Here is a 22739-nt window from a genome sequence, read left to right on the forward strand (position 1 = left end):
ACGGCCAAAATTGATAACTGCTTAATAATCAGTTGATGCAACAGCCAGCGGCTGACATATCAAATAAACTCAAAATTTCAAACTGAGCAACTTTGTATTTCATTAGTGGCTACAATGCCTCCTTAAAGTCAAACTGAAATGCACCTAATAGCTTAGGCAATAACTGACCTGATACATCGACAAAATTTCACGCTGAGCACCTTTGTATTAAAGAAAATCACTCGCAGCTGTTCAAGAGCAGACATTTCAGGTTTCCTTGGGAGAGATTTTTTTAAAAATCTTCCCAAACAAGAAATGAACAAAGTCAAAGTGAAATATGCCTTGCCACTGCATTTAAGAGTTCGTCACCGGCAGTAGGAAGGGCAAATGAACCAGCACCAGGTCACACAGGCTACATGGCACCAAGACTGGCATGGAAGCAGCTTTGGCCATGAAGACGCCTGATGATGAAACAGTATGGCGTTAAAGCACAGGGAGGAAGGAAGGATGGGTCAGCGTTAAAGGCAGGTCTTTACACTAGCCATGTCATAATACCAGTGTCTAACCTGACAGTAGTGGGGAAATAAAGGCCACAAGAAATAGGGAAATATCACAAACAGGAGGAACAATAGAGGAGAGAACAGTAAGGAGAGAAAGATTAGACAAAAAGGTTCCTCATAGTTGTCCCTTACGACAAGCAGGGATACTAGGAAAGTGCTCATTCCCCCTCTCCCCAGGGAAAGGCACTGACAGTAGGAAACCACTATTTAATTACTTGTAAAAGGAGATACAGTCATTGGTCAGAGGAAGCAGTCACTGGTAATAGGAAGCAGTCACAGGCAGAAGGAGAAAGTCACTGGCAGATTGAAAAAAAAATCTATCTATCTGTCTATTGCCAGATGCCATAATCCCGTAAGGGGTGGCCACTTGACCTTTGAGTTACCTATTTTACAGGGAGGGGCACTAACCCTCCACCAACCCACTTGTTGACACGTAGGGAGCACGTATGGGTTGGTTATATGGTAACCACCCAGCGTTGTAAATGGTTTCTTGGCTTACAGGAAACCATTTGGCATAAAAAAATAAATAAATAAATAATTCAAACTTGCACAGTACTTCTAATTCCCTTACTCCTCCACCATCTCTTCCTTTGCAATTTATTTTTGGTTTTATTCTTGCCACTACCAAGCAATTCTACAACTCCAGGAGGACCTATGACTAAGGGGCTGGTACATTTTTTTTTTTTTTATTGCCACCACCAGGCATTTTACAACTTAGGTATGACTTACAGTTCTGATGGGGTTAATAGGGCTTTATCTTCCAGTTGAAAAAGTACAGGATTAATAGACTCTGGAAATATTGCTATCGTATCGCTTATAAAGGCTGCAACGTGCTTGAATGAGTCTGCCTTCGTAACTTAATGGCAGCTCTCCACACTGCTCAATCTCTGGCAGCCTCCCTATTCAGTCCTTTATTCCTGAGGTCACACCCTATGACCTCTTCCCAGGTCTTTTTCAATCTGCCCCTCAACCCTACCCGTGACATTGCCGCTTATCACCTTCTGCACCCAACTGTCATTCTCCATCAAAAATAAAATCCAGGCATTTGAGAGAACAAGTACCAGCGGAACTTAAAAATGCAAAAATCTGCAAATAATACCAGGCTTTCCTATCAACTGATTTCCCTAAACAGCTAAGGAAGAGGTGTTAGGGAGCTTCCTTTTGAATGTAGGGGTCTCCAACTGAATTAGGTTTAACCCCTAAAGCTTCCTGTCGTGTTATTCACTCCTGCCCACACCCAATGGTTTTTACCAAGCTTTGGGGATATTTTCTTAGTGAAGGGGTAATAATGGCTATTTGTCTTTTGTTTCAAGTCTCCAAAGTATTAAAACTATACGGAAAAGTTAAAAATGAAATCTAAGGCACAAGAGGTGGCAATGATCATTTCCTGGGATATGGTTGTTACTTGTTACCACTGCCAATTTTGGTACACCTACTGCAGGTAATCCACTTAGCAAAATGGAGTTTTTAACATTCTGCAAGATTCTTGCGACTTTAGCTTCCACAGCTATTAAGCGTAGGTTGTAGTGCATTTTGACTAACACCCATCGAAGCAAGTTTTGCAACCAACCGGCAATTAGTAAAAGCTAGCATTACAGGCAAGATTTTAAGAAAACTATAAAAGTTGATGTATAATAATACACTCCATTAAGCCTATCAATGGTCATTTCAATAGACTGGCATCTAAGTGATTAAGTATAATATTTTTAAAGGTACTCACATTTTTAGTAGCCAGCCAAGTTACTCCCCAACATCACAGGTGGTGGTGGTAGTGGTGGATATCTACCACCAGCCACCATCACAGCAGGCATGGCGTCCTCTGCTATCAACCTGCCCTCATCCAACTGCCCTAAAGTAAAAAATATGCTTAACAACTCAACACGAACCCTCAATGTTAACACCTCCCACCCTCTGCACCCAGTCATCCTCCATCCTCTCTACATGCACAGTGAAATGGACGACATTAAACTTCTATGACTGCACCTACATAGATATCATACTTTTATCACTGCCTTCACCCACACTAGATAAAACTGTCAGGTCTCAAGTTTTCAATCACAACAATCCTCCACTATTTCTTGTATAGTCTATTGTATATTCTGCGAACTTGCTCTAACATCAGTATCTAAGGCTAGCTTCACACGAGCGTTTTTTTCCCGCGCGGTTTAGAAATCAATGAAGTTCAATGAGGCCCTTCACACGCTGCCCGCGCGGCTTATTTCCCGCGCGGCAATGATTTACCAGCCGCGCCCACTGCCAACCCGCGCGGCGGCAGGCGGTTTGGAATACTCTAAAAGTCTATGGAGCCCTTCAGAGGGGCGGTTTTTCCCCGAGCGGCAGTCGTGGTTCATCTGTGGCATTACTCCCAGTTTCCATGTTCAACGGAATTACTTTTTCATGCATAACCATTGCAAATCAGTTCCACTTCCCGTTTACCTATATAAAGGCAAATAAAGTTACTGTGCTACATATTAATTTTTCATTTACCTTACACTTACACTTACCTCACAGTCAGTGCAACAGCTTCTTCAGGAGAAATGGATGATCTCATAACTGTGTCTTGCCTTATAATACCATCTTTCAGTTTGCTCACAAGTTCTTCAAATGTAGGAGATGACATGCGAAAATAATTGAAAAACTTTTCTTCATCAGCTTTCAGCTCAGAATATATCGTGTATAATGTTCCTTGAAGGAGCCTAGAGCTGATTATTGGGTGGGTCCACCATTTAAGTTGTCTTCTTTTTTTAACACCTTATTCATTAAGTACACATAAATCACTCTCTTCTTTACGTCCTCCATCTCGAGCAAACACCGACAAACTGAGAGGTATTCTGTGCACTGCTGCATACGAACCGCGCGGGAAAAAAACGCTCGTGTGAAGACATGCCTCTTGTACACCCACCCTCGCGGCCATACTACCGCGCGGGAAAAAACCGCTCGTGTGAAGCTAGCCTAAATGAGATACAATTAAGCACCCAGCTGGCCAGTCTATCCGGCAATTAGTACTCGTTCCTTAAGTTTGTATCAATATATATATATATACTGTATATATTTGACTAAACCTATTTGTTAAAGTTATTAAATCCCAACGGAAAATGCTTTGACTAAAAATAACTATGCTACTGACGATAAATTACGAATACACATGACCTAATGAAGTGTGAGAAGCGTCCCTCGCCTGGCATCACATCATCAACCTTGAACCTAATCACACTCTGACTACATAACATATAATATCCAGCTCATTACCTCTACACTGCCATCATCACATTCAGAAAATGAATCGCACAAGCCGGGGGGGGTGGGAGGTAGGCAAGCGTGAACATCATAATTGATGTATTAACTGTGGAACCATAATAATACCTTCCCAATTTCATATAACATGACTACGTTTAGAAAACATTGAATTTCAATCGGTAAAGAATAGTAAGAGGTCATAATAAAAAGGCATGCACTCACAAACCGGAGGACGAAGATCAAAATGGCTGACCTTGCCGGTGGCCTCGGGGTTTTCGGGCAGTCCACCTCGCGTCTTGCAGCCCCTCCACACCTTGAGACCCACACCAGCGCGAGGCCATCAGCGTCCACAGTCACTCGTGTCCTGGAATACCTCGCAAAAACGCAAATCACACACAGAAACAAGGACGACTTTCTTCTGCAATGCTCCTTGAGAAGAGGGACAGCAGCAAGTGTGTGAAATTGAGGAAGGTAGCAGGTGATCACGGACATGGCAGGTGTGGCAACCGTCCCGTGTTAAACTGCACATGCCAAAAATAGTGCTACGTAATCAAACAACCACACTGGGTACTAGTTAATCTATCAGCATCTCGGGATGGTTCTAAGAGCTTCCCATGCCTAGACAACTAATGTTAGAAAATTAGATAATATCACCTCTTGATCTGAAATATTGGTACACCTGATGCTCCAGACATGCGCGAAGCACCCTCTCACTTGAAGTTGCTACCGAACAGAATTGAAGCACGACTAATTACAATCCATGAGCCACTTTTCACGGCTCAACTATGTATAATTTTTAGTTACATGTAATTATAACACGATGAGTTTAAGAAAAGATGATAAGGATTACTACAAGACAATATTTAATTAAACAAGTAATCGTACTTGGGGGCAGTGGTAGGCGAGTGAGGTTTGGGATGTCTTCGTCTGTTTCATTGAGAAAACGGTACAACCTACTTGATTCTGTAATGCAATATTGGGAACCCCTCTTCCAAGATACCCTGTCCAAGTACTGTGTTAACCATGAATATGCAGAAGAGGACCAGGTAACTTCAGATACTATATATCGAAATGGAAAGGTCCAATTAATCTGAGTCTTCGAAACATTCTGCACATTTAACCTTGTCCTAATAGCAAAAAGAAAAAGAAAATAATGGGAACGACGGGGAATTACTGATCATACATTTTTTGACAACCTGTACGATGTGAAAAAACAGGGAGTTGTCTGGCTGACCTGGGCAACATCCTTGGATTATCTCACTTCCCTTAAAGCATTCGAAGTCCACAACATTTCCCCTTTCTTCATTGTGGTTACCATCCATCCATCCATCATCCAATATATTACTATTCCATTCCCACCAGAATCATAGGGGCCCAGGGCTAGGTTACTCAGTCCATTTAGGGCAAGAGTAACTAGTTGCTTGCTCCTTAGCATGAGCAACAAACGTAAATCCCCCTCAGAATTAGACCTTCATGGGCCATATACTGTTGAAGTACAGTAACTTAACTCACTAGACCACCAAGCATCTAAAAACTGTATGAGATCAATAGGGCTAATGCACCATATTGCTGCAGTATGCAGCACAAGGCCTACCCTTAATCTCCGTGCATGCAACAGAGAACAGTCCTGTAAAAGGGAAAGCTTTCAAGTCTGACAGGGATCCTTTGATTACAGCTATAATACACAATATGGCTGATGTTCTTGCCAAAACCTGTCATTTTCCTGACCCTTATGTCCATCTCATCAATTATACTCTCCACACTTTACCTGGGCCTAAAACAACCATCTCTCCATACTGACTACTGAGCTGTAACAAAGAACCCACACTAGAATAAAGTGCTAAATACAAAACATGCAGCATGTTGGAAAAGATGCATAGCCACAGTCTTGTCTTATTCTACCATTGAGCTACATGAAGAAGCTGCAAAAAGATGAAAAGTTGGAGTAAATTAGTGTGAAAGAACTAATGTCTTTTGGATTCTGCAAGAAGTTTAAGTCATCATACGTCAGTATTTGTTCGATATTACAACTGTAATGATTACAATTTCTTTAATAAATGGGCTATTTTCAGTGCTTAATGTGTTTTAGCAATAATTATTAATAATATAAAATACGAGAACCACAGGTATTCATGTTTTTTATGATAAAAGAAAATTGTGAGGAACGGAGTGAGACAAACCCTCTTGCAGAATATAAGCTCATTTCTGGTGAAGTGAGGGTTCCATTCATGTGAACCGCAGTTCCCTTTACACACACACACACACACACACACACACACACACACACACACACACACACACACACACACACACAACAAGTAATCAACACATCAAGTAATCATAAGTCCATCTAAGGCCGGCGCTACGTGGGAACGTCTCGTTCCTTATTAAGAGGAAGGGATTCTAAGGTTACTCAAAACTAATTTTCTTTTCTCCGTTTATCTACAAACTATGTACAAATTATACACTAAGTAAAAAACAACAACTTATTTGGTTCACTCCACGAACTCAAAGTTATGTAACTGCCTTATGGTCTTACTCTATAATAACACTATTAAATCATGCCACCTTACAATGGTAATCAACAGTACAACTAAGTCCCATTAAACAAGTAACAATTCACAAGTATTGTTCGCGTAACACTTGAAATGTCACTACGATTATTACTCGTCAACTAAAGATAATACTAAAAGTAATATTCTCCGACACTTTAAATACATCTAGTTATCCCTGAACGCATTAGGCCTCTCCGTCCCATGCAGAACTGCACTTATACACATGAACATCCAGCTTAGACACAGCCATGTCTCCATACACACAGCCACACGTACACACAAGAGAGAGAGAGAGAGAGAGAGAGAGAGAGAGTAAAAATATTTCCTTACAGTGCACATGTTACACACCCCTAAATAAACGAGCGCTCGCTCGCGCGCGAGCACACACACACACACACACACACACACACACACACACACACACACACAAAGTTATACGTGTACAGTACTTTAACATCCCTCACTAACCTCCTATCGGCCCTCCTAACCAGAAAATAATCTATCTGACTGCTATTTCCCCAGACTCATATGAATTAAACCCTGCCTAGCCTCGAATGACCTAATCCAACTTAAATCAACCCAACCTAATCTAGCTTAACCTCACCTAACCCAGTCTAATTGTATTTAACCTCACAATCTCACGTAACCTCCCCATACTTAACATAACCTATTTTGAAGCAGCCTAACTGCATCTAACCCTACCTAATCCTACCCAGTCTCACTTAACCATACCATACCCGACCTGACCCAACCAGTCAAGCCTAAAATGACCTAATCCAACCGAACCTAACCCAGCCTAACCCAACCAAATAAAACCCAACCCAAAACCTATCAAAACCGACGTATTCTAAAGCAATCTAACCTAATCCGTCTATATCTAGTCGAACTGAACCCAACCCAACCAAAAATTACCTAATCAGACCAAACCCTGCCCAAAGTGACCTAACCTAACTTTCGATCGGCTATAAATTCGCTATGAGAAAATCTTGCTGCCTGACAGTCTACGGATGTCACATTCCAAGTTTCGCCTGTTCTGTGTACAGTACTACTAGCGAATTTATAGCCGATCGAAAGTTAGGTTAGGTCACTTTGGGCAGGGTTTGGTCTGATTAGGTAATTTTTGGTTGGGTTGGGCTCAGTTCGACTAGATATAGACGGATTAGGTTAGATTGCTTTAGAATACGTCGGTTTTGATAGGTTTTGGGTTGGGTTTTATTTGGTTGGGTTAGGCTGGGTTAGGTTCGGTTGGATTAGGTCATTTTAGGCTTGACTGGTTGGGTTAGGTCGGGTATGGTATGGTTAAGTGAGACTGGGTAGGATTAGGTAGGGTTAGATGCGGTTAGGCTGCTTCAAAATAGGTTATGTTAAGTATGGGGAGGTTACGTGAGATTGTGAGGTTAAATACAATTAGACTGGGTTAGGTGAGGTTAAGCTAGATTAGGTTGGGTTGATTTAAGTTGGATTAGGTCATTCGAGGTTAGGCAGGGTTTAATTCATATGAGTCTGGGGAAATAGCAGTCAGATAGATTATTTTCTGGTTAGGAGGGCCGATAGGAGGTTAGTGAGGGATGTTAAAGTTATAGGAAGTGAGGAGTGTGTGCAGCAGCACAAACTATTGATTTGTGATATGGTGCTTAAAGAACAAGTGATGAAAAAGAGGACTTATGTACCTAGGAGGAAAATATGGAAGCTGAAAAACCAAGTAGTAAGGGATGCCTTCTATAGCGAGTTGAGGAGAGTGGTGGTTGAACAGGGAGCTGTAGACAGAGGCGTTAATGTACAGTACAGAGCCTTCAAGAACAATTTCTTGAGAGTTACTGATGTAACTTGCGGCTGGACAAGAGGACCACCAAGACATAAAGTAACTTGGTGGTGGGATGAGGGTGTAGAAGCTGCAATTAAGGAGAAAAGAAGGCTTTTCCGGGAATGGAAGAAGGGTGGTAGCAAAGAGGAATATTTGGCTGCCAAGCGTAGGGCTAGAAGAGAGGTATACAGGGCAAAGTTTGAGTCACAGAGACAATTACTTGATAACCTAAATCATGGGGAAAGGAAAAATATATTTAGGGTGGCAGGTCAGGTGAAAAGGGATAATCGGGATATCATAGGTGAGCAGCGTGGAAAGAATGATGAAGGAAGGGTAGTGGTGAACAGTGAGGATATTAAAGATGCATGGAGAGAGCATTATAACCGGTTGTTGAATGAGGAGTTTGACTGGGACAGGGAAGGTTTGGAGCCAGCAGATCCAGTGTTTGGCCCTTGGCCTTTGATTGATACTGCTACTGTGAGTGAGGCAATAGGCAGGATGAGGGTGGGGAAGGCAGCAGGTGTGTCTGGGTTGACTGCCGAAATGTTGAAGGCCTCAGGCGATATAGGGGTGAGTTTAGTCACTGACCTGATAAATAGGATTATTGATGAGTGTGTTGTCCCAGATAATTGGCTGAAGAGTGTAACTGTAAATGTGTATAAAGGGAAGGGTGATGCCCTGGAAAGAGGAAATTATAGAGGTATAAAGCTTTTAGATCAGTTAATGAAGGTAATGGAGAGAGTTTTAGAAGGTATGATTAGAGACAGAGTGAATATTGATGAGATGCAGTTTTGGTTTATGCCAGGTAGGGGGACCACTGATGCCATATTCATTGTTCGACAGCTTCAGGAAAAATATATTGGTAGGAGAAGGGATCTTTATTTTGTTTTTGTTGATTTGGAAAAGGCCTTTGACAGAGTCCCTAGAGAGGTGGTGAAGTGGGCAATGAGAAAGCTTGGCTTGGAGGAGTGGCTGGTTAGGGTGGTTATGGCCATGTATGTGGGTGCTCACACCCAGGTGAGAGTGAATGGAGATTTGAGTGATGAGTTTTCCGTGAATGTTGGTGTGCATCAGGAATCAGTCTTGAGTCCCATGTTGTTTATCATGGTACTTGAAGCCCTTTCACGTGACTTTAGAAACGGACTTCCGTGGGAGTTGTTGTATGCAGATGATTTGGTGTTGACTGCAGAGAATGAAAGGGAGGCGGAGGAAAGGTCTAGGAATTGAAGAGATGGTATGGGGCAAAAGGGTTTAAGGGTAAATGCAAATAAAACAAAAGTGATGATATCTAGGGTTGGTGGCGGTACTGTCAAAGACGAGGGAGAGTGGCCATGTGGAGTTTGCCACAAGGGCGTCGGAAGTAATTCCATCTTGTGCGGTGTGTGTGATGAATGGGTGCATAAGAGATGTAGTGGTATCAGAGGTAGACTGCGAGATAATGCTGATTTTATGTGTACGGCGTGCCAGGGTGAGCAGGTGGAGATTGTCAGACGTGAAAGGATTGAACTTGCTGGTGAATCTCTTGAGTGTGTGGAAGAATTTTGTTGTTTGGGAGACATGTTGTGTGCTGGAGGTGGGGATGGAGCTAGCTCTGTGGCTAGGGTGAGAAGTGGTTGGAAGAAGTTCAGGGAGCTCTTGCCTCTCCTGACATTGAGAGGGCTCTCCCTACTTGCTAAGGGGTCTTTGTATGCAGCATGTGTTAGGAGTGTAATGCTGTATGGCAGTGAGACCTGGGCAGTGAAGGAGGAAGATATTCGCCGGCTCAGACGTACAGAAATGACAATGATTAGGTGGATGTGCAGTGCGTCCCTGCGTCCAAGGCCTGGAGGGGCTGGGTTTACAATGGAAGAGTTGAGAGGTAGGATGGGACTGGAGTGTATTGGTTTTGTGATGAGGAGAGGTAGATTGAGGTGGTTTGGACATGTGGAGGGGATGGGGGATGATAATTGGGTGAGGAAGGTGAGAAGTGTTAATATTGGGGGTGGCGTTATGAGGGGTAGACTGAGAAAGACATGGGACGAGGTCATTAAGTGTGACCTTAGGGTTAAGGGGCTGAACAGGGAGGCTGCAATGGATTGTGCAGCGTGGAGAGCCGCCATTAGGTGACCAAGGCTGACACATGCAAGCATGTTGGAGCCTTTAAAAACGAAAACGAAACGAATGGATTGTTGTTGTGGTCCCAGGTTCATCTGGATATGAACCAAGTGGATTGCAGGCTGAAGCTGACCTATTTTTGCCATTGAACATCATTCACTTCAGGAGCTGGGGAAGGAGGAGAGGGACAATCGTATAAATGGGTAACTCCATCACCTGATTGCTGTATATTGATACCACCATGTGAAGGCATCCCTCTGAGGTGGGAGTCAACAGATCTTGCATGCAGCTGTGTTCACCTCCTTAAAAGTATAGTTCTTCGTAGATTCAGAGTATTCTGGATGAGTGTACCGTAAAAATGTTGTCCTCTTAACTAAAAATCAATACATAGCTTTGTAAATGTGAAATCCATCTAATTCGGTTTCATATGCTTTTGATCCCCAGCATTCCCAAGATAAAAAATGTATATAATCATGGCTAGAGTCTGATGACATATAGCAAGACATATTTATGCTGACATCCTGAATGACGAGCACAATCAACCTATTAAAATGTTCATCCATTAATTGTTGGGCACCAGAACCATCACAGACAAGTGTTAACCCGTCGTGCACATATTTTCTTCACCTTTGGCTTATGACTACATTACTATTCTCCTCATTCCCCAATATTTTCCACCACACCGCTCAAACAGGTGTTACCCCCTCCCTCTTGAACCCCTTCCAGTTTCACCTCTCACCAATGAACCCCTCGAATGGAACTCGCACCTGGGGAGGGATACTTTTGAGACAGAAAAGCCTATTATAATTTGGCAATCGTCTCTCCATCGTGAGCAGCAGCCTTGTGTGATACCCATAGTGCTGATGAACTCCTCTTCATCTCGGTTTAGCCAATATGAACCATTAGGTTAACGCTTTGGCTGTTGTTTAGAATCTTATGAAGCCACAGTTCAGCTGCAAAGGTGCCAACTTTATCTATGACACAAACTACTCTCTCGCTTCAAGTGAAAACAGTTTTAAATTAAAACCCATTATCAGTGATGTGATTGACATCATGATAAATTAAGCTTTCCCAAAATCAAACATTAATCCATAATCAAGATAAAGTAAGACCTTGACAGCCATGGTTATTGCCGCCCCTCCTCTCCTCCCTTCCCTTCCCTTCCCTCTCTTGATCTTTCTCCCACCACCAGCCCCTCCATACATCCCCCCTTCCTCTCTCACTCTCCCGTAACTCGTCGGGTAGAAGCGACCCAGAGGTGTGTGTGCAGGTGTCTCCATTTCATCTGCTCGCGACTGTACATAAGTCCTCTTTTTTCATCACTTGTTCTTTAAGCACCATATCACAAATCAACAGTTTGTGCTGCTGCACACACTCCTCACTTCCTATAACTTTAACATCCCTCACTAACCTCCTATCGGCCCTCCTAACCAGAAAATAATCTATCTGACTGCTATTTCCCCCAGACTCATACGTAATTAACCTACTGTCTTTTTTCCTAAAATATGTGATGCACACAATCATGTCCGTTGCCTCCCCAAACTCGAGTATCCTTTCCCCTTCTGCATTCCTTAGACCATTGTTGTTCTAAAATCAAATTTTGGCCCTGTGGTCTCTTGTATGAAATTTTGGGAACATTTCATTGACTATGCATAGTACTGTGCAGCAAAAAAATACTCTCACTTTATGACTCCATTCATCCATTATCCAGTGCAGTATTGCAATATCATGAGTGTAGGGGCCTGGGGCTAGGCTATTCAGTCCAGACATGTAAGGCAAAAGTAACCAGTTGCTTGCTCTTTAGTGGCATTATGAGATCAACAAACCCCCAAGAACCCCTGGAATCAAACCCTAATGAGCTATATTTGGGTGAAGCATCTTAACACACTAGATTATCAGACATATAAAACTTGTAGGAGGATAATGGGGCTAACACACTATGACAGTAGTGAGTGCAAAGGCCTGCTCCTGATCTTGTATATATCAGAGAACTGTCCCACGAAGATGAAGGTACCATACTAAATTGCAACTTGGGGGAGAGATCTACAGTGATCATCCATGTACATCCTACAAAATTCATGCTGTTAAAGAAAGCGATAGATCTGAATTATAAAATCCAACTTACACTGTACCAAATCCAGTAGTGTTTGTCTACAGTATTGTTAGCTGCCAAATCCCATCATCATCATCATCATCATCATCAGCAGCAGCAGCGGCTGCCTATCCTAATCCCATCATTATCATCACCTTAATCATCCTGACCTCTTTTTCTATCCAAAGATGGGGTAAGATAGAGTCCTGAAAGCAAGAAGAGAGAAAAGCAAAGCAGAGCCAGAAATGAAACAACAGCATACCCAATTCAATGGCCCACACATCCACTCATCATTCAAGCCCCTGCTATCATGACTCCACCTCACAGACATAACCTTTTACACATATGCAGTGTGCATTTTATAACCCTATCAGATAGGAGTCAATCAGTCAAGATGAAAAAAGGGATGTGGGCTATACATTATTAAAAATGGTTATGACAAAAAAGCCTCCATATTTATCACCACTCATCTCCATCCCCTTTCTGCCACTAAAGTACTATTTTGATAGAAAACACACACACACACACACACACACACACACACACACACACACACACACAAACACACACAGAACAAGAGTTGTTTTTGTTACTGAGTAACCCTGGTCTGTCTGGCAAAGCTGACCCATCAACTTTGGGCAATTAACTGCCCCTGCAAGGCTGTCCCATCGAACCAATGTTCCCTTGTGACAGACAGCACCTTGCCACAGTGAAACATAGGGAAGTGTGTGGATGCTTGGGTCATGAATGAATACTCTCCACCCAGATGACAGGGACACCATAGTCGGCTCCACACCACCCCATTATATACTAACATGGTTATCACCCAGCACTGTACTGTAATTGGTTTCCTGGATTACAGGGAACCATCAGGTTTGTCACAAAGTGCAGTCATATGAAGTGGAAAGAAGAGATGTAAAATGTGATAGGAAGGATGAGATAAATAGGAAGAAAGAAAAAGAATGACAAAGGTGACAGAACTCAGCAGCATTATGGTACATTAAATGAGTGGATTATAAACGCCAAAGCCTACCACCACAGAACTAGGGTATATGTATATACTCATGTATATATATACTGAAATATACCGAGTTATAGATTTATTCATTCCATATATAAAACATAAACACAGACGTAAACCAGAGTGCGTAGGTAGTGTTAAGATCCTTTCCAGCTGCAGCAGTAGCAGCTAACACTCCAACAGCAAGTGGACATAACTGCAGTACTCTGTTTGACATGTACACTCAAGGCAAGTTCCACATTATACACTCAACCACTGGTTCAAACCTTTAAATGTGAGGCAAATACTAGCAAAGCAGTAGCCAGAACCTCACCACCAGATTTTGTGTGAGTGGGTTGGAGTTATGGGAAGAGGAGGGTTAGAGAAGATAATGGCTCCTACCCTTCCTTCTGCCATCCCCACCTATCTCACATACAGCTACCAGATAGTCATATACAGGATGTCTGGCTACTGTTTTGGAAATGTGTTTCAAATTTACTGGTTTGATGTGTTGGATTAGTGTATAACACAGATTGAGTATACCTGTACCATGACCTGAAGTCAAATAAATTAAAAGTACCCATAAAATCAATATACAGTACAAATATTTCTCATACTCTTAAACTAATATATTCAGGCAATCAGGATATACTTAAATCCTATGCCTTACTTTGTATTATTGCTCAGTAAGTTTCATTACTTGCAGCCATTCTGAAAGGTTACATAAAGTATACAAAATATGTAGACCTCATGGAGCTAAACCTGATCACATCAGCAGGAACTACGAAGCAATTGAGTACAGGGTCCATATTCTCAGTACCTGATACCTCTACCTTGCCATTTTATTTCTTCATACAGCACATTAATATTCTTTTATATGATATTTTGGGTGCTGGAGAGGGATCCCTTTGCATGGTGACACTGACAAAGCTGGGCAGTTCTGCTGCCTGGTAATGCAAATATCCCCTGAAAGAGAGATATTAAACTGCAGGAGGGAGGCAACTTCAGCCTGCAGTTTACTGGGTTCACATTGTAGACGAAGCTGGGGTTACAATTACTACTGCTACTATATGGTATTTATGCAATCTACAATGCTTCAAAAAGACATAAGATATGATAAGAGTAAGTTGTACCAAGCAAACCTAATTGTTAAGGAAGAGGTGTTAGAAACCTTTTGAGGTCTTGAGAGTATGGACTCAGGAATATGGCAATACATACATCAGTTTATGTTGTGGCAGCAGGCATATAAGTAACAACAAAAAACTTATATTTAATGTATTAAGTATGTACTTTATACCATGAAGGTTATATGAAAATAAGTAATTTTTTTATGAGCATAAACATCACAGTAGGCTATTGCAGTCAAGAGTAGCCTTCTTATTTTAACACTAAACAAACCCTCTTAAATTTACTTTGAAGTTTGGCAAATTACTCTGAACAGTGCAGATTGTCAGATTATTTACTAGTGCAATTTGTTTGGCCTGTACTGCATGGATAACTGGTGGCTGCTGGCACACCTTACTCTGTACTACAGAGTGCAGCCTTACAAGCGGCCTGGTCTGCAGGCATTAAGAGTCTTATTCTTGTCAGTTGAAGAAGCTCCTTTGCACCTCATCCATAACAGTTAATTCTAAATATGAAACATTAATGTTTTCTTCTGTGTTATATATCCAATCCATATAGATATCTAAAACACAAAGACAACAAAGAAGACAGTAATAAAGTATAATATACAAAATAGTTTATTAGGGAAGAAGTGCTTGGGAGCTTCCTTAGCTGATGAGAATACAGTTCTAAACACTATACACGGATTATGTTCACCACAGTGCAATTAAGGCACAAGAACTGTTTACTTGCTAAACTCATACAAAACCTTTATATATATATATATATATATATATATATATGTATATATATATATATATTAGTGGTAGAGGAGGTGCTCATGATCCACTCACACGATGTAGTGCTGCTCTCGGGTGTCTGCCCTCATCCTTCTTTCCTTCCATACTCTACTGTCTTTTTTTTTCCTTCGTTCTTTTCTTGTCCTTCTGCCTATGGGTGACTTTACACTCCCTCTTCTGTCTTTCTTTCCTTCATTCTTTCCTTTTCCTTCTGCCTGTGGGTGACTCTACACTAAGTGACAAGTCAAATGGTTTCCTGTACACCAGGAAACCATTTACTATGCTGGGTGGTAACCATATAACCAAATTTTGGCACCTGGTGGTTTAGTGGGTAATTATTGCGCTCCAGTCGGATTGAGCCGGTGAAGGTTTATGTCCAAGGGATGGTTGGGGTTGATATCTCATGTAATGCCACCCAGGGATGAGTGAGGCTGGTCACTCTCATCTTAAATGTCGAGACCAACTGCCTAGCTCCAGGCTCCTACGCTCCTCATGGGGCAATGTAGGATTGGATGATGGATGGATGGATGGTGAATGAATGAATATATATATATATATATATATATATATACAGTATACAGTATATATATATATATATATATATATATATATATATATATACACACAGTCAATTTGCAAATATTGTGGGTTTGTTAGTCATGCTATTTAATTCACAATACAGTACTTTTCCAGCCAAACTGTGATCGCTTCATACATCATGGTTACCAGTTTGATAGCCACGGTCATTGTGGTCGCTGTCCCAAGTGACTCATTTCCGAGAAATTTTTCAGGTCGCAGCATTGTTTGTGATAGTCGCAGACGGAAACCAATCATATTCAAGCATGACAAGCTACAGTGTTTCCAACCCATGCCTAATGGCAAGTGGCTGCACTAGTCCATTCTGTTGTCCCTACCACTACCACACACGCCTCATGCTGAGAGGCTGGAGTGTGCCTCAAACCTCGGAACCCCTCCCCTATCCAGTTAACCAGTGTCATCAGTTGGAGTAAGATAAGAACCTTACAGTATTGTTCATTCCCATTAAATACTTGCATTACATACTGTTGTGAAAGGGTGTTAGCGTTCGCTGGTGCCTAGTCAGGTGTAGGCATGGTGGTAGGGGGCAACATTGCTGAAAGGTTTGACTCATAAAAAATTTTCTCCATAAGTTATGTTATTCATAATCTGTGGAATTTCAGTATCATGGTAGGTATTGAGACAGAAATAACCATGAATTACCTGAGTTCACTATATATACAGCATATATATATGTATACAGTGTATATATATACGGTATATATTATATATATATATATATCCATCCATCCATCCATCATCCAATCTTACGGTGCCCCATGAGGAGCGTAGGAGACCGGGGCTAAATATACTGTGTATATATATATATATATTTACATATACACACACACACACAGTAAACTCAATTATCTGTTGTTGCAATATCTGGTGCTGCTGGCTGGGTTCTATTAATGCAGTATCTGGCAAAATTATGCAATATCTGGTGGTAAAACGGGATATAAGCGGTGGTTCAATGCAATATCCAGCACAGAGGTGTATCAACTGGCTTGTAAACAGTAGCCAACCAATGCTGTATTACTGAATTAAATACACACATACATACATCATCTAATCCTGTGCTGCCTCATGAGGAGCGTAGGAGCCTAGGGTTAGGCAACTTGGTCCTGACATTTAAGAAGAGAGTGACCAGCCTCATTCTTCCCTGAGTGGCATTATGTGAGCAATAAACCCAGCCACCACTTGGATATAAACCCACACAGACTTAATTTGGCTGGAGCAACTTAATTACCCACTAAACCACCAGGCACCATAGTTTGGTTATATGATTCCCACCAAGTGTAGTAAATGGTTTCCTGGTGTACAGGAAACAATTTTGCTTGTCAATCAGTGTAGAGTCACCCACAGGCAGATGGAAGAGGAAACAATGATGGAAAGAAAGACAGAAAAGGGAGTGTAAGTCACCCGTAGGCAGAAGGATGAGGAAAGAATGAAGGAAAGAAAGACAGAAGAGGATGGATGGAAAGAAGGATGGAGGAGAGGAAAGGGCAGACACTCGAAAGCAGCACTACATCGAGTGAGTGGATGGTGAGTGCCCCCACCTACCACAAAATATATATACATATATACAGTAAAAGCTCGACATAATGGACTTCAAAAGACCGGAATTTACTTTTATCAAAATTGAGGAGCTACTGGACTAAATTCTCATTCAGTATCTCAGAAAAAGTCTGATAAAGCCAGAAGCAGTCCAGACTGCCTGACCACTTCAGCTATGTTCACCACAATAAAGTAAATAAAAGACATGTTTATCAGTGTAAAGTACACTATTATTATAAATATTATGCAATTTGATTACTGTAGTGAATGTATAATACAGTACAGTACCGCAATGGTAGTGAAAATAGTTTAAAAACCGTTGGTACGATCTGGACTAATGTCTGAAATATTGGAAAAAGTCCAGGTTAGCAGGGGGAAGTCCAGATGTCATTTTTATCAGAATTTCGCATATTTCGGAATGGCTTGGGCCCCAATTAGTCAGTTACAGTGACGTTTTACTGTGTATGTGTATATATATATATATATATATATATATATATATATGTGTGTGTGTGTGTGTAATTTCACTTTGACATCAGTAAGTCACTGAGCTTTCATCAGAATGCTGATCATTAAAGGAGTTTCAACACCGCTTTTGATATCTATATACTGTATAATATAACCTTGACACCAGTAAGGCACTGTGCTTTCATTAGAATTCTGAAAATTAAGAGTTTCAACACTGCTTTTGATATCTGTATATAATATGACCTTGACACCAATAAGGCATTGTGCTTTCATCAGAATGCTGAACATTAAAAGTTTCAACATTGCATTTGATATCTATATACTGTATAAATTCACCTTGACATCAGTAAGACACTGTGCTTTCATCAGAATGCTGGCCATTAAAGGATTTTCAACACTGCTCTTGTTATCTATATATAATATCATCTTGACATCAGTAAGGCACTGTGCTTTCATCAGAATGCTGAACATTAAAGGATTTTCAGTACTGCTTTTGATATCTATGTACAGATTAATTTCACCTTGACCCCAGTAAGGCACTGTGCTTTCATCAGAATGCTGAACATTAATGGAGTTTCAACATTGCTTTGGATATCTATATATAATTTCACCTTGACAGTACAGCACTGTGCTTTCATCAGAATGCTGGACATAAAAGTCTGAAACTATATTTTTCAAAATCCTATTCTAACTATTTCCAGATGATTATGTTCAAGTTACAAGAGACATTTTGGTCAAGGGAGATCATAGGCAGCTTGAATATAAGTGGTTTACCTTAAACTGAATTAATTCACCTGCAAGCTGCAAGAATAAAAATTAAATATACATCATCACAGTGAAGGGAATCATAGCAACGATGAGTAATGAATTCAGAATAATACCTATACCTGTACTGTATGTAGTATGGCATCCCATACGTAAAGCTGAACTGACAACACAGTATAGATATAAAAAGTACTGATGCAAGCATAAGAGGATACTACTGGAAGAAGGTTGCTGAAGAGCTTTACAAGTCACTCAGTCCTGGGCCCACAGCTGTAAGAAAAAATAAATAAAACAATAAGTAAAACATTTAATATCATACACATCTAAAGCACCAATTTATATAATGACAGTAACCTCTTCCCTCCAATGATATATTTTTTTTTATGTTATCAAGCTACAACCAGGCATTTTTATTCTGTGATTTTATTAAACTGAAAATGTGAATGAATTAAATATTCAATCCTTCCTCTTCAATGAAACTGTCTAGAAGTGACATGAATACTTATAAAATACGTCACTGGATTCAAGGGGTTAAAAAAGATACAATACTGTGGTGACTGAAGCATGCATCTACTAATAAGTTATACCACAAACACCCAGATAACTTCAAGGGATTTCAACACATGCATAGCTACTGCAAATTGTAGTATGTTTTTTCTAACCTGACAAAGATACCCGACCATGTTTAGCTCAGCTGATGGCTAATTGTTATCAGATTGGAAAACCTGTTTGAGGTAGCCAAGGAGACCCATTCCTACCTCATAAATAAAGCTCATCAAATATCACACAATCACAACTTACTATACAAGTTGTGTGTGACCAATTACTGTCAGGTGAAAACAAACTGACTACCTACACTACTGTATACTGTACATGACAACTCAAAGTATCTACTATGTTTTTTGTACTGCATTGCTGCTTTACTCACCGGTACATCACTCTCCCTCAAATACAAATCAAATTCTTGGGGCTATTTGAGGAACAGTGGCACTAGAGGCTGTGTGCATGTTTGGGGAAGACGTGGGCAACTCGGATGAGGAAGAGGCTAGAGGTGTGGCAGGGAGCATTGGTGGGAATGGGTGTGGTAGTGGTGGGAGAGAGTAATGGCTGTATTATAAAAACTAAGTGAAAGTGTAAGCAAGTCCTTCATTTTTGGTGGTCATTTCTTAAACGTCTGTAATAACTGTTAGATGTGATCAGTCTACATGCCACATTACAGAGCGTAGAAAGCAATGAAAATAAAGGTTAAACCTTTGTTTCTTAAAAGCACCAGTCCTTCTAAAGAATTCACAGGTGATCTGAACCTTAAAATGTGTTCAACTATCAGTTCACAAGCAGTACTATGTCAGACATGTACTACTGTCTTACAATACAACAAAATTTATCATAAAAAACTGGAGGCTTGTCCGAACCTCTAAGCTCTCAGTTTTAACAATAAAGTATGACTCGATACAATGTCAGGCAAAACTGGTTGTGCCATGAATGGATGTAACTGTGTGAATCAAGATGTGGTATTGAAGAAGATAATTATGGCTCATGAAGTGGTAGGAATGGTGGTAATTATTATAAGTCCGGAATGTTTTCCAAATTATCATGGTTTTTACATTCAGCTGGTAATACAAAATATGAGAAACTGGTAAATCAGCACACATGGTAATAATGGAACTTCGATCATGGAGAGGCTTGCCTTCCTGTAGTCGTACTGATACAACCACGTGGCTTCACTATTCAACCATACAAACATCTCTCACTTTCCTCCTAATTCCTCAAAAGGAGGAAGGTGGACTTCAGGAGAAGGGGAGCTTCAATCTGCAGTCCACTAGATCAACATTCAGATGAGCCTAAGGCCACACCAACAAAAATGGAACTTTAGTACCCACTCATTTCAAAATTCACTGTGGCCTTACTGGTGAAAAAGAACACACAAAAAGTGACTAATATGATGAACTTCTTATGGACAGTGAAAGGAAGTATGGTGAGGAAGGTTTGGTATAGATATTTGTGGCAGTGTGTGTGGCTATACAATTATATGGGGTGGTTGTAGTAAGGATGAAATGGAGAGATATATGAATGAGGGGGATGTGACCTAGATGTAGGTCAGGCTGATGCTGAGGGACAGGGTGAAATGAAGGCACTGTGTCTGTGGCCATCCTCTCCAGGATTAAGGTTTCTGGTTACTGAAATACAGACAGACAGACATGAATGGCTATACCTGTATATGAAATGTGTGTATTACTGATCATACTGAATGTGAAAGGAATGAGTCAGGATGATTTGTTTTGGGTGAAGTGATTTGGAGTCTAGTAACAGAATAGAGCAATGATGGACTTTAATGTATTATGATGACATGCTGTATATGTGTATCTGAGTGATGGGCCTTTATAAATTATGATAATATATATATATATATATATATATATATATATATATATATATATATATATATATATTTCATTCTTTTCATTACACAGAGATACATAAGGTCAGTATAACTATAGAATATATCTGTAGCTACAATGTTTTGTTAATTCAGTGTTGGCAAAAGCTTTCAAAAAAAAAAAAAAAAAAAAAAAAAAGGATGGCAGCATGAAGCAAAAATAATATAAAAGTAGCTCTTAATAATCAGGAAGAAGAAAAAGCTTAATTATGAGCATAATCAACTGGATACAATACATTATATTGGCAATACAATATGGCTTTGGCTAAAGAACTTTACAACAGGACATATATGCACCAGATTTAATGCAATAATATCACCCAAGGTAGCTCACCCCTTCAATCATGCTCTTCTATTTTATTCTTGCTACCTCCAGACTGTTTCATTCTATTTATCTATCTATCTATAGCCAGATGTCATAATCCTGTAAGGGGTGGCCATTGTCTTTAAGGTAATTTCATTCAGCTAAGTAAGAACCTCATGCTATGATGGAGATAATGAATGGTATATGAAATGTCTTCCGATCAATTTTTTCCCCTAAATTAATTACAAATGCCTGAAGGCAACAAGAATATAATGAATTAATACAGGGTGGCTCATACGTAATGCTCCACTTCCACTCCACTGGGTGATTTTTTGTGTGTTGTGGGGACAGCTCAGTTGGTGTTATCAGTATCTAACCTGCATTGTTTACTCATTTCCTACTCTAAATGCCACAACTAAGCCTTCTCTAGCCAAATGAGCCATACCTGCAACACATATGATACAGCCACATGATTTTCTAGTGAAGTGCTACTAATGCACCACCCTCTATATAACTGAATCAAAGGAGTTAATGGTTTACATACAGAATACAGAACAACATATTTGCATCAAAATAAAGTGATACAGAAAAGTGCTACTACAATGATATATTCAAAAATGTTTAAAATAATTACTGTATGAAGTGCTGTAAAGAATTGCTTAAAAAAAAAAAAGCTTTGGAATTGTAACAAAGAGGCCATTATCACCCCCTCAACCTGATGGCGTATTTTCAATTTTTTCTTGCTATTACAGACAGTTTTATTCAGCTTTGGACAGACTGTTTGCACTGGAGGAATGTGATAGTCTTCATTAACACTGTCACTACTAAAGGTTTATCTTAAAGTGAATATAATTGTCTGGTGGCAGCAAGAATTTATAAAAAAAAAAAAAAAAAAAAAATACATCACTGGATTGATGGGCTTGAGTAAATTGAAACAACCCTCAAATTCAGTATTACCAGCAGAAGACAGTACAAGTAGCACTCTCTACTGTCAAAAGGCACTGTACTGTTCTGAATGCCCGGTACAGTAATTCCACATTTGATACTGGTGATGTGTCCTGAAAAACTAGCTGCTCAAAAATCTCTCTCTTGCGGTAAATCATGTTCAGAGCTATAAATTATTATCAACATGTATCTGACAGTGTGATTTGGTATATCTAGACTCATTACTTCTAGCCCATTATAAGTTTATGGAAATATCAGATATACTGTACATACTGAGATAAATGCTGACGTTCTTTCACTAAATAGTAAATCCTGGGTGATTAATAATGACAGTGCTGGAGAGGGATGTCTTCATGTATTGGCACCATTATAATAGGGTGGCTCTGCTTCCTAGTAGTATAAACATCTTAATTTCTTCCCTATCCCCCAAATGAAGATGGTAGACAGCACTGGAAGGTGAGG

General features: G+C 40.3%; 1 protein-coding gene across 2 annotated transcripts in view; it reads right to left on the reverse strand.

Moving 5' to 3' along the window:
* Positions 1–13408: 13408 nt before the first annotated feature.
* Positions 13409–22739, reverse strand: part of LOC145411463 (uncharacterized) — a 126504-nt gene continuing 117173 nt past the window's right edge. For both annotated transcript variants that reach the window (XM_080281512.1, XM_080281511.1), the window contains one exon: positions 13409–18861. In XM_080281512.1, the coding sequence (XP_080137638.1) occupies positions 18833–18861 (29 nt within the window). In that variant the 3' untranslated portion in view covers positions 13409–18832. The remainder of the gene's footprint in view (positions 18862–22739) is intronic.

The sequence above is a fragment of the Coenobita brevimanus genome, chromosome 89, assembly GCF_032717465.1.
Source record: "Coenobita brevimanus isolate Jiangsu-jjx chromosome 89, ASM3271746v2, whole genome shotgun sequence".
Classification (NCBI taxonomy): domain Eukaryota; kingdom Metazoa; phylum Arthropoda; class Malacostraca; order Decapoda; family Coenobitidae; genus Coenobita; species Coenobita brevimanus.